General features: G+C 42.8%; 1 protein-coding gene across 1 annotated transcript in view; it reads right to left on the reverse strand.

Moving 5' to 3' along the window:
• Positions 1-4292: 4292 nt before the first annotated feature.
• The window catches only part of LOC139480018 (receptor-type tyrosine-protein phosphatase T-like), a 46476-nt gene continuing 38137 nt past the window's right edge, over positions 4293-12631 (reverse strand). The window contains exons 24-28 of the mRNA XM_071262990.1: positions 12116-12256; positions 9047-9172; positions 7559-7713; positions 4754-4889; positions 4293-4415 (exon numbers count right to left, since the gene is read on the reverse strand). Coding sequence (XP_071119091.1) covers positions 4293-4415; positions 4754-4889; positions 7559-7713; positions 9047-9172; positions 12116-12256 — 681 coding nt within the window. The remainder of the gene's footprint in view (positions 4416-4753; positions 4890-7558; positions 7714-9046; positions 9173-12115; positions 12257-12631) is intronic.

Here is a 12631-nt window from a genome sequence, read left to right on the forward strand (position 1 = left end):
TTCTATATCAACTAACACTTTACCTTCCTTTGATGTAGACATGTTACCCTGATATTTCCTGTAACAACTAACACATTACCTTCCTTTGATATAGACATGTTACCCCAGTACCTCTCTGTATCAACTAACACATTACCTTCCTTTGATATTGACATGTTACCCATTATACACCCTGTATCAACTAACACATTACCTCCTCTTGATACAGTCATGTTTCCCAGATACCTCCTGTATCCACTAACACATTACCTCCACTTGATATAGACATGTTAACCCGGTACCTCCTTTATCAACTCACACATTACCTCCACTTGATACAGTCATGTTACCCCGGTACCTCCTGTATCAACTAACACATTACCTCCACTTGATACAGACATGTTAACCCGGTACCTCCTGTATCAACTAACACATTACCTCCACTTGATACAGTCATGTTTCCCAGATACCTTCTGTATCAACTTACACATTACCTCCACTTGATGCAGACATGTTTCACAGATACCTCCTGTATCAACTAACACATTACCTCCACTTGATACAGACATGTTAACCCGGTACCTCCTGTATCCACTAACACATTACCTCCACTTGATACAGTCATGTTACCCTGATACATCCTGTATCCACTAACACATTACCTCCACTTGATACAGACATGTTAACCCGGTACCTCCTGTATCAACTTACACATTACCTCCACTTGATACAGACATGTTACCCCGGTACCTCCTGTATCCAGTAACACATTACCTCCACTTCAAACAGACATGTTACACCGATACCTCCTGTATCAACTTACACATTACCTTCCTTTGATACAGACATGTTTCCCAGATACCTCCTGTATCACCTAGCACATTACCTATTCTTTAATGCACCCCGAAGCTTCCAGTATCAACTAACACATTACCTTTTGTTGATACATGCGTTGTACCGCCTCACTTTTATCCCTTAAATCCCCGATGTAATACTGCCTAAGCATGGAGTCCGTCATCTGAATACACCCTTTATTTCTGCACTTTGAAAAGACACAGTGGCAGTTGTTACGTGGTACAGAAGGTCGAACTGATATCAACCACGATATGGTTCCACACGGGATAGGTTACAGACGCTGACTGATAGGTTATCACTGGACTATTTTGTAAATCTGACTGATATGAAGGTATCTCTCGGTGTTGCTTAAATTCTATTTTCCCTGGCCTGTCCATGTCTGTACGTATCTGCTTCTGTTGTGTGTAGCGTCCGCTCATCAAACTAGGCGGATTATTCGAAGTGCTTAAAGTCCTATTGTGATGGACCTGGCAGGTTTTTGTGTGTGTAATACTGCCTCCGTGGATGCCAGATCTAACACCGATATGATGCTATTATCATAATGATATATGGTTTATCAAAGAATTGCCCGTGAAACCTGATCGTACACTGCTTGCCGAGCGTGATATATCACACGTCCACGATGACTTGACTGTTCCCCTGCCCACATATGTAATTGCACATATGTAAAGTGGGCGTCATAACAAGACTCAAGACACTGCTTGCACAACTGTGCATTTAATTGCATAAATATAATTGGAATATACATCACTGCTGTAGAGGTTTCAATGTGTTCTGGGTTTCGAGAAATAAAAACAGTAAGAGTAGTGCTGAACTGTCTTCACCACGGTCACCTGGATCCCACGCCATCTGTCAGTTGAGTTCAAAGTTTTTTCCACCAGATAATTGCTATTAACATTCACTGACACAGGATACTTGTACATATTCACTGACACGGGGTCTCTGTACATATTCACTGGCACAGGATAACTGTGCGAATTCAATGGCATAGGATCTCTGTACATATTTACTGACAACAGGGCCTCTGTTTACTTTAACTGACACAGGATACTTGTACATATTCACTGACACGGGGTCTCTGTACATATTCACTGGTACAGGATAACTGTACATATTCAATGGCATAGGATCTCTGTACATATTCACTGACACAGGGTCTCTGTTTACTTTAACTGACACAGGATCTCTGTACACATTCACCGACACAGGATAACTGTACATATTCACTGACACAGGATAACTGTACACATTCACCGACACAGGATAACTGTACACATTCACCGACACAGGGTAACTGTACATATTCACCGACACAGGATAACTGTACATATTCACCGACACAGGATAACTGTACATATTCACTGACACAGGATAACTGTACACATTCACCGACACAGGATAACTGTACATATTCACCGACACAGGATAACTGTACATATTCACCGACACAGGATAACTGTACATATTCACCGACACAGGATAACTGTACACATTCACCGACACAGGAGTAACTGTACATATTAACTGACACAGGATCTGTGTACATATTCACTGACACAGGATCTGTGTACATATTAACTGACACAGGATCTGTGTACATATTAACTGACACAGGATAGCTGTACATATTCACTGACACAGGATCTGTGTACATATTACCTGACACAGGATATGTGTACATATTCACTGACACAGGATAGCTGTACATATTCACTGACACAGGATCTGTGTACATATTCACTGACACAGGATCTGTGTACATATTCACTGACACAGGATCTGTGTACATATTAACTGACACAGGATAGCTGTACATATTCACTGACACAGGATCTGTGTACATATTCACTGATACAGGATCTGTGTACATATTCACTGACACAGGATCTGTGTACATATTAACTGACACAGGATCTGTGTACATATTAACTGACACAGGATAGCTGTACATATTAACTGACACAGGATCTGTGTACATATTAACTGACACAGGATAGCTGTACATATTAACTGACACAGGATCTGTGTACATATTAACTGACACAGGATAGCTGTACATATTCACTGACACAGGATCTGTGTACATATTCACTGACACAGGATCTGTGTACATATTAACTGACACAGAATAGCTGTACATATTCACTGACACAGGATCTGTGTACATATTCACTGACACAGGATCTGTGTACATATTCACTGACACAGGATCTGTGTACATATTAACTGACACAGGATAGCTGTACATATTCACTGACACAAGACAACTGTACACATTCACTCACATAGGATCTGTGTAAACATTCACTGACACAAGATGTCTCTAAACATTCACTGACACGTGATCTCTGTACACATTCACTGACACGTGATCTCTGTACACATTCACTGACACGTGATCTCTGTACATATTCACTGACACAATATCTCTGTACACATTTAATGGCATAGGATCTCTGTACATATTCACTGACACAGGCTAACTATACATATGCACTGACACAAGACATAGATACACATTTAATGGCACAGGATCTCTGTATACATTCACTGACACGTGATTACTGTACATATGCAATGACACAGGACATTGGTACATATGCAAAAACCGACACAGAATCTCTGTATATATTTACTGACACAGGATCTCTATACGAATTCACGGACACGTGATCATTGTACATATGCACTGACACAGGACATAGGTACATATGCACTGACACAGGATCTCTGTACATATTCACTGACACAGGATCTCTATACATATTCACTGACACAGGGTCTCTGTATATATTTACTGACACAGGATAACTGTACCTATTTAATGGCAGAGGACCTCTGTACATATTCACTGACACAGGATCTGTGTACATATTTACTGATACAAGATAAATGTACATATTCACTGACACAAAAAAACTAAACAAGGTCATCAGTAATGTCCTTGCCAAGGAATCACAAGACACTTTCACTTTCTTTCACTGAATGAGTGAATGTTGTTTAGCGGTGAAGTTCGATAACTACATTGCTGTACACATACGATTTTCCACCTAGATGGATATGTATTCAAATCACGTTAGTGTATAGCGATGAACATAACCCACTGCAACTGTTTGCGCGCATATATCACTCTGACATTATATGTTGGCTCAAATATATCATTGTACATTTTAGACAGCACGTCAACCTGCATATACAGTGCACACAATACACTGAATACCTAGCTTGAATGTATGGGAAATATCTGAGCTTAACCATCATCTATTTGCAGCAGGATGTTGTTATTCTCAGCGTAGGTGTCACTTTGTGTCACTAGGCGTCACTCGGTGTCACTCGGCGTCAGTCGGTGTCACTCGGCGTCACTCGGTGTCATTCGGTGTCACAGTGCCACATCGCCTGCCTACTGATTCAGTCGGCCACATCGCCTGTCTACTAGTTCACGCGGTTCTATCGCCCGACTACTGGTTCATGTATATAGGTCCCTCACTGTGGCGTCTCCTGCCTCGGCCTTCAAAATCCGGTATGTCAGGGTACATCTTCATGTGATGTCGGAGAAGTTCATACACAGCTTCATACTGCCTCTGTAACACAAACATGGTCAACGTCACTGCCTCTGTAACACAAACATGACCAACGTCACTGTCCCTGTAACACAAACATGGTCAACGTCATTGCCTTTGTAACACAAACATGACCAACGTCACTGTCCCTGTAACACAAACATGGTCAACGTCACTGCCTAATAAACATTATCAACCTTACTGTTTCTGTTACACAAATACGATCAACTTTGGTATCTTAAGCTTAAACGCAACAGAATATGATGAAGGTTGATATCATAATTTTACAAGCTTAAAATGCATTCCAAAAACCTTAGAAAATTCAGATAAACGCTTCGATACTTCCATTGACCACTCACCAGATGCGACACTACCTGCTGTCTGATGCTCCGATGCCCGCCCACAGCGAGAGGCACGTTGATGGTGCTACAGCTCTCCAGCTCTTCCAGCAACTCAACCAGCACACAGAACACTCCGCTCCGCTTCGCCCCGTCCCTTAAAGGAAGAAATGTATCAGTATATTAAACATAGATCTCTTCGCTATGATCCGCCCCGTCCCTTAAAGAAGAAATATATCAGTATATTAAACATAGAACACTTCGCTCTGCTTCGCCCCGTCCCTAAAGGAAGAAATGTATCAGTATATTAAACATAGAACACTTCGCTCTGCTTCGCCCCGTCCCTAAAGGAAGAAATGTATCAGTATATTAAACATAGAACACTTCGCTCTGCTTCGCCCCGTCCCCCCTAAAGGAAGAAATATATCAGTATATTAAACATAGAACACTTTGCTCTGCTTCGCCCCGTCCCTAAAGGAAGAAATGTATCAGTATATTAAACATAGAACACTTCGCTCTGCTTCGCCCCGTCCCTAAAGGAAGAAATGTATCAGTATATTAAACATAGAACACTTCGCTCTGCTCCGCCCCGTCCCTAAAGGAAGAAATGTATCAGTAAATTAAACATAGAACACTTCGCTCTGCTTCGGCCCGTCCCTGACAGAGCAAATATATCAGTATATCAAACACCGAAGACTTCGCCTTGTTCGCCTCGTCCCTGAAAGAACAATAACCTCTTAATGTAGGACACAGATCGTTCCTGACAGATTCACACTGAACAAACAATCACATTGTCATTCAGAACACAACAAATACTTGTCCTTGGCAAATTACAGCCACAGAACAAACACATCAATATGCAGCACGCAGACCTTTCCACTCATATATACCCAATCCCTAACAGAACAAACACATCAATATGCAGCACGCAGGTCTCTCCGTCCATATACACCCAATCCCTAACAGAACAAACACATCAATATGCAGCACGCAGACTTCTCCACCCATATACACCCAATCCCTAACAGAACAAACACATCAATATGCAGCACGCAGACTTCTCCACCCATATACACCCAATGCCTAACAGAACAAACACATCAATATGCAGCACGCAGACCTTTCCGCTCATATATACCCAATCCCTAACACAACAAACACATCAATATGCAGCACGCAGACTTCTCCACTCAACTTTACCCCGTCCCTAGCATTACAAACACATCAATATGCAGCACGCAGACCCCACTTCACTTTACGATATCCCTAACAGAACAAAAACATCAATATGCACTTTGTTTCTTCCTTCACCGAAAACAAGCATGCTTGTGTAACACAGAACGTTTCAAAATACCCACGGTTAGAAGGAATACAGAACGTTGTGTTATTCTCGACAAAACAAATAATACAAAATGGAAAACACGGAGCACGCACCGGATACTATCTTGAGGATATCGTTATCTGTGCGTAGTATATCGTTATGTATACTTTGTACTTCATGGTTCAGAAGATGTTTTAGAACACCAAAGATCAGAATACCACGTGCAGTGCATCATGGTGTCTGATGCAACAGTTCAGTGGCTGCTTACAACAAATGGGCAGCTATTAAACAAGAACACTCTCTGCGCTGAAATGGTCACATAATGAATTCTAGGTGTTTTATGAAGTGCTTGGGTGTGGAAGATATCCTTATTTCATCACCTGATATCATAACTGTGACAAGCTCAGCCAGGTAATGAAAGGAACCGCCAATGCATTCACTAATCAAAACCCAGAGGTTCCTATAGGTCACACACATGCTTGTTTTCCATTGGTTCGTCCAACATCAAAGTCACGGGTCCTTTCGGTCATGCCTGTTATTTCTTTCACAGATGTGTAAACAATGGATGGAGGATGCAACAGGTCCTGATCAGGGGCTGCATGACTCTCATAGATTACTTGTTCACAGCGCCATGATTCCTTATTGCTGGCCAGGTGGGCGAGGGGTTCGTGTTCTCTCACACGTAGCAAGATGTACGTGGGAACATAGGTTTCTTCCGGTCCCCGTCCCAAAATGGTAAAACACATACTCCCACATGTAGCCAGTTGCACTAGGGAACATAGCTTCTTTCAGTCTCCCTGCCAGTTGATACTATAAATACTCTCACACGTAGCCAGTTGTACTTGGGAACATAGCTTTTTCTAGTCTCCCTGCCAATTGATACCACAAATACTCTCACACGTAGCCAGTTGTTCTTGGGAACACAGCTTTTTCTAGCCTCCCTGCCAACACGACAATACACATACTCTCACATGTCGCCAGCTGCAATAGGGAACATAGCTTCTCCCGGTCCCCCTACCAACACGATAACACACATACTCTCACATGTAGCCAGCTACAATAGGGAACATAGCTTCTCCAAGCCTCCCTGCCAACACGATAACACACATACTCTCACATGTAGCCAGCTACAATAGGGAACATAGCTTCTCCAAGCCTCCCTGCCAACACGATAACACACATACTCTCACATGTAGCCAGCTACAATAGGGAACATAGCTTCTCCAAGCCTCCCTGCCAACACGATAACACACATACTCTCACATGTAGCCAGCTACACTAGGGAACATAGCTTCTCCCGGTCGCCCTGCCAACACGATAACACACATACTCTCACATGTAGCCAGCTGTACGTGGGAACATTATTTCTCCCAGTCTCCCTGCCAACACTTTAGGGAGTAATGTATGTGTACACACAGATACACACACACGCGCGCGGACGCACGCACGCACACACACACACACACAGATACACCAGCACACACAAGCAGCCTGCCTCAATGTACCTGCAGTGAACTAAGACGGGGTCCAGGGGATGTTTGGCGCCTTCCACTCTCACAGCATCTACACAGGATTTGATGACGTCATATGGCGGGAGATCGCAAGTGTCTGGCCAGTCCATGCAGTGAAACTGACGTAGTACCCGTGTCTTCTCACCAGCCTGGCAATACAGATGGGTATAGCGGCGCATTACAGCAGTCCAATGTAGCAGAATACACACGCCAACTTCAGTTATATCTCGTGCAGCTATAATGACGTCACTCAGTACCAACGTTATAGCAGAATACACAGGGATACTTCAGTTATGTTTGTTTGTTTGTTGTTCGCCGCTCTCAGTAATATTCCAGCTATATGACGGCGGTCTGTATATTGTCCAGTCTGGACTAGACAATCAAGCGATTGACATCATGAGCATCGATCCACCTAATTGGGATACGATGACATGCATATTCAAACCAAGTCATCGAGCCTGACCACCCGATCCCGATAGTCGCCTTTTACGACAAGCATAGTCGCCTTTTACAGCAAGCATGGGTTGCTGAAGGCGTATTCTAACCCGGATCTTCACGGGTCCTTCAGTTATGTATGGAACAGATATAATTAGCGACTTCACTGAGTTGTGCCTCGTTTGGCAGAATACACAGACCCATTTCAGTAATTTAAGAAATAAACGACGAGTGGGAGCTGTTTACTGTACAATAAAACACTGCAGGGTGAATAAATCATAAGGGGCGCACTCCGAGTGGTTTATTGTCTCTGCAGTATTTTATTGTATGATAAACAACGACCATGAGTCGTTATTTCTTATATGACATATCAACACCATGTACAGGCTCTTTGAGGATGATGTTAACATGTACAACCTTTAACAATATTTACCCAATTTCTAATAGTGATGCCTCCCTGAATAGAATCCAACACCGGAAATGTCGGATAAGTCCATTTTACGCACAGGTGGGTTAAGTTTGGTATTTCCCACATATTCTCACAATCGTGACGTCGATCATCTGTACCTTTTCTCCTCATACACGATTGTCATTTATCTATCATTCTTGGATGCGATCGTTCGGCCATTGCGTTTATCTGCATTGCCCAGCTACGACTATGGGGAACAATTCACTTGCCATTTCCCTCTAAAAACAACGTCGTCCATTATATGACGTCAACAAGTTGCGGGCACATATTCGAATCTCAGGAAATGACGCCATGATAGAACAATGTTTCATCGTGAAATAAACCACGTTACATTCTTCATAGCTCTTTGCGATTAATCGCGTAGCTATCTTATACTTGGGTAGAGTGGAGTTATTAAGACTGCGTTCAGTACTAGCATATAGAGCAGACTACACAGGACGACTATAGTTTTTTTTTTGTGCAGTTATAACGACTTAGCTGAGCCTCGCGCATAGAGCAGAATACACATGCCACTTCATTACGCAAAAACTATGCATTATATAAACACCAAAATATATGTTTATGAAGCAATTGGTTACCTTTGTCTTCACAAGATGCAAATTCCGGATACACATTCCCTCCTCCTCCTCATCCGACACAGACGACACCAGGAACGGCCCCATCTCCATCGTCTCGCCGTGCTCGGGCCAGTAGATTCCAACATCCTACACACAACCCAATTCCATTTACACTTGTTTTATCCCGGATAAATACCGGCCATTTTAATACTTTCAGATGCGTGTACGACCAGAACATTCATAATATATTTTCAAGTTGATAAAATGAACGTATGAATCATGAGTGCCTGCGTAAGTTGGGTTTAACGCGGCTTTTAACAGTCTTCCATTTACATAAACCGCCTCCGTGGTCTAAAGGTAGAGCGTCCGCCCGGAGAGCGGAAGGTCCAGGGTTCGATCCCCGACCGCGTCATACCAAAAGACGTTAAAAGAGGGTACTTGTTGTTACCCTGTCTGGCGTTCGGCATTAAGGGGCTAAAACAAGGACTGGTCGGCTCGGAGTCAGCATACTGTGTCTGAGTGGGGTATTCATGTTAAACTGCGGCATGGTATCTCAGTGAGCTAGCACTATAAATCGGCATCAGTCCGGACTAGTACAAGCAGCCACACATATACATACTGGTGCATGCACGTCGCTATATAAGTGCAATAATCTTGGACGCGACGTTAAACCCCACGATTCACCTCACCTCATCTCCAGTTACATAACAGCGTGTCAGCTTAACGTGGGAGAAAAGCCCAAAGGGATGCAGGCGTTTACCACTTTGATGAAACCCACGAGCACTGATATGGTGCTGACACACCTGGAAACATTATCAGGGCGAACCTGGATGTCCAGATGACGCAACTCTACACAACAGCGCCTCAGAAAACTTGGCGACCAGTGAAACATGAATTATATAGATTACTTTAGATTACACGTCCATAGTCAATTATGCTATGTTCCGTTAGAATTTAGTTTAGTGGTCGTCAGAGTTACATGGCATTTATTTTCAAGCTTAGCGTTTATGTTTGGACATAACTGTAATATTTATCATTGATTCATCCAGATGATAAGAAGAGGTGAGGTGAAATTGGGTTTAACGTCGCGTCCAAGATTATTGCACTTATATAGCGACGTGCATTCACATGTGTTTGTATGTGTGTGTGTGTGTGTTGCTGCTTGTAGGAGTCCGGACTAATGCCGATTTATAGTGCTAGCTCACTGAGATACCATGCCGCAGTTTAACATGAATACCCAACTCAGACACAGTATGCTGACTCCGAGCCGACCAATCCTTGTTTTAGTCCCTTAATGCCGAGCGCCAGACAGGGTAACAACAAGTACCATATTTTAACGTCTTTTGGTATGACGCTGCCGGGGATCGAACCCCGAACCTTCCGCTCACCGGGCGGTCGCTCTACCACTAGACCACGGAGGCGGTCCTGATGAGAAGAACCTGTATCCTATGTTATATGTACATATCAACGAGGAACAGATTATCAGGGCTTAAAGGCCGTCAACAGAACACGTAAAAGTATTGCATCATTTCATTTATCAACTGAGATGAAAAGATTTACAACTTTGTTGAGGAACTTTCCAACAGTCAAATTTCTATTTATGTCGAGCAATATTCCAGCAGCTCCAGCCTTTTGTGTCAAGGTTTCAGAATGTTTGAGGTACAATCGAGCATGGTCTTTCTACCAAGACTTCAAAGAGCGTCTGGGTCTGTCGGGTTGCCTCGTGGTTTAAGCGTTAGCTCGTCACGCCGAAAACCCGGGTTCGATTCCCGACATGGGTACAATGTGTGAAGCCCATTTCTCGTGTCCCCCGCCGTGATGTTGCTGGAATATTGCTTAAAGCGCCGTAAAACCATACTAACTCACTCACTCAAACAGCGGCATACGACTCATGTTCAGAAGCTGTTGTGGATCAAGCTTACAACATTCAAAGCATCCGTAAAGCTTTCAAAATTGTTTAGGATAGTCACGTGGAGAACATTCTCAAACTAGACGCATCAGTCACAAGAATGATGTCCGTTGCAAATCCTTATTTTGACTTGTACCATATGTTCCCGTGTTTTTTTCAGATGAACATATGACTTGCCTTTGCATGTGTTTATGAATGGTGACACCTGTTGGGCAGGATACGCTCACCTTTTCGCGATCCTGGTATCATCACTGTTTGATAGTTATTCATAAACACATGCTCATGATATAGTCGGAATCGTACAATCGAATCTGCTTTTGGTAGAAGTTTCTTATTAATATGGAAAGGGTTTTGTCACTTTTTCTTTTACACCAGACGGATGGGGGTGGAACGAGGCCTGAGAACAAGGGACATGTGTACAGTACAGCGTTAGAAATTGGCACTAGTCAATGCCAAACAGCCCAATAGTTATCTGTTATCATTATAAGGACCGGTGGACAAAAACTGTTAGTTTCTAACCCTTCAGTATATCAAATACAAAGACTACATTAGTAGGCGTTTTCAGTTGATAATCAGTATGTTATTACATAGCATTTAATCAAACATTTGATGAATGGAAACGAGAACCGAATTATATTTTCATTTTTCATCAGTTTCTGAGGCGCCAACCATCTGATCTGGGATGTTTTTAAAAACCAAAATCTATTAAAACAATGCTGGAAAGAATATTTTTACCCCAAGTATATCACAGGACACGAAGGACATTTTAAACAATAATGCGTCGTGTGTTTCGGTATATGGTTTGGAAAAATATTGTAGGTTTTGAGGCAATATTCTGATTCGAACAAAGTCCCAGGCCTCCCTTAAAGGTTCGTCCGTGACAACCCCACTCTTTGAGGCAGAGGTACAGAGGTACAGAGGTACTAGTGAGGCAATACTCTACGTTGATGCTCCTTCGACTAGGCTTCCCATTCCGAGAATGGATATTTGTCGCAGGGTCAAAATGCACATGCATGACAAACTCCACACGTCTGAAACACAATGTGAAAGCGAAAGTGGTTTCATATATGAACGGAAATACAATTTCCCAATGTCTGACCTTGCAATGGCAGACTCTAAATATAAAGATGTCAGTTGCTTATATAGCATCATCGGTGTTAGGAATATCTGCTTCTTATCACCTCTACATCTTGGTCGTCGTTGATGTTGTCGATCATGATGATGAGACTGACGCCATGGTCGTACACGAGGCGCCAAAAGTCCAGTACTGTATGTGGGAGCGGGGTCTGTGTCACGAGTAGTCCCCGGGGGTGACGAAATGACTGTAACAAAGATAATTACACGTGGACAGGGTACATCTGATCTATATACTGTCAACGTTAATTTACTCCATCGTTTAAACTATATTATACTGTCGATGTCAAGGAGACAAAGCACAGATGCAGCCCTTATAAGATTGACATTATCTCGACTCCTATAATAAGCTGCCAGCCATATCGTATTCTTGGCCTTAAACTGCTCGGTTTCTTCCCTGGAGATGTGGAACTATGGTAACAGCATGCTCTGGTTCTTTCCTTAGTGCGTGCGTGCGTGCGTGCGTGCGTGCGTGCGTGCGTGCGTGCGTGCGTGTGACGGAAGTTTATCGGTTTGGATTTTTTCGAAAATAATAAATTGTCCCAGAACATTTTTGAAAACAA

The sequence above is a fragment of the Haliotis cracherodii genome, unplaced genomic scaffold (assembly GCF_022045235.1).
Source record: "Haliotis cracherodii isolate W230 unplaced genomic scaffold, xgHalCrac1.p SCAF_4, whole genome shotgun sequence".
Taxonomy (NCBI): Eukaryota; Metazoa; Mollusca; class Gastropoda; order Lepetellida; family Haliotidae; genus Haliotis; species Haliotis cracherodii.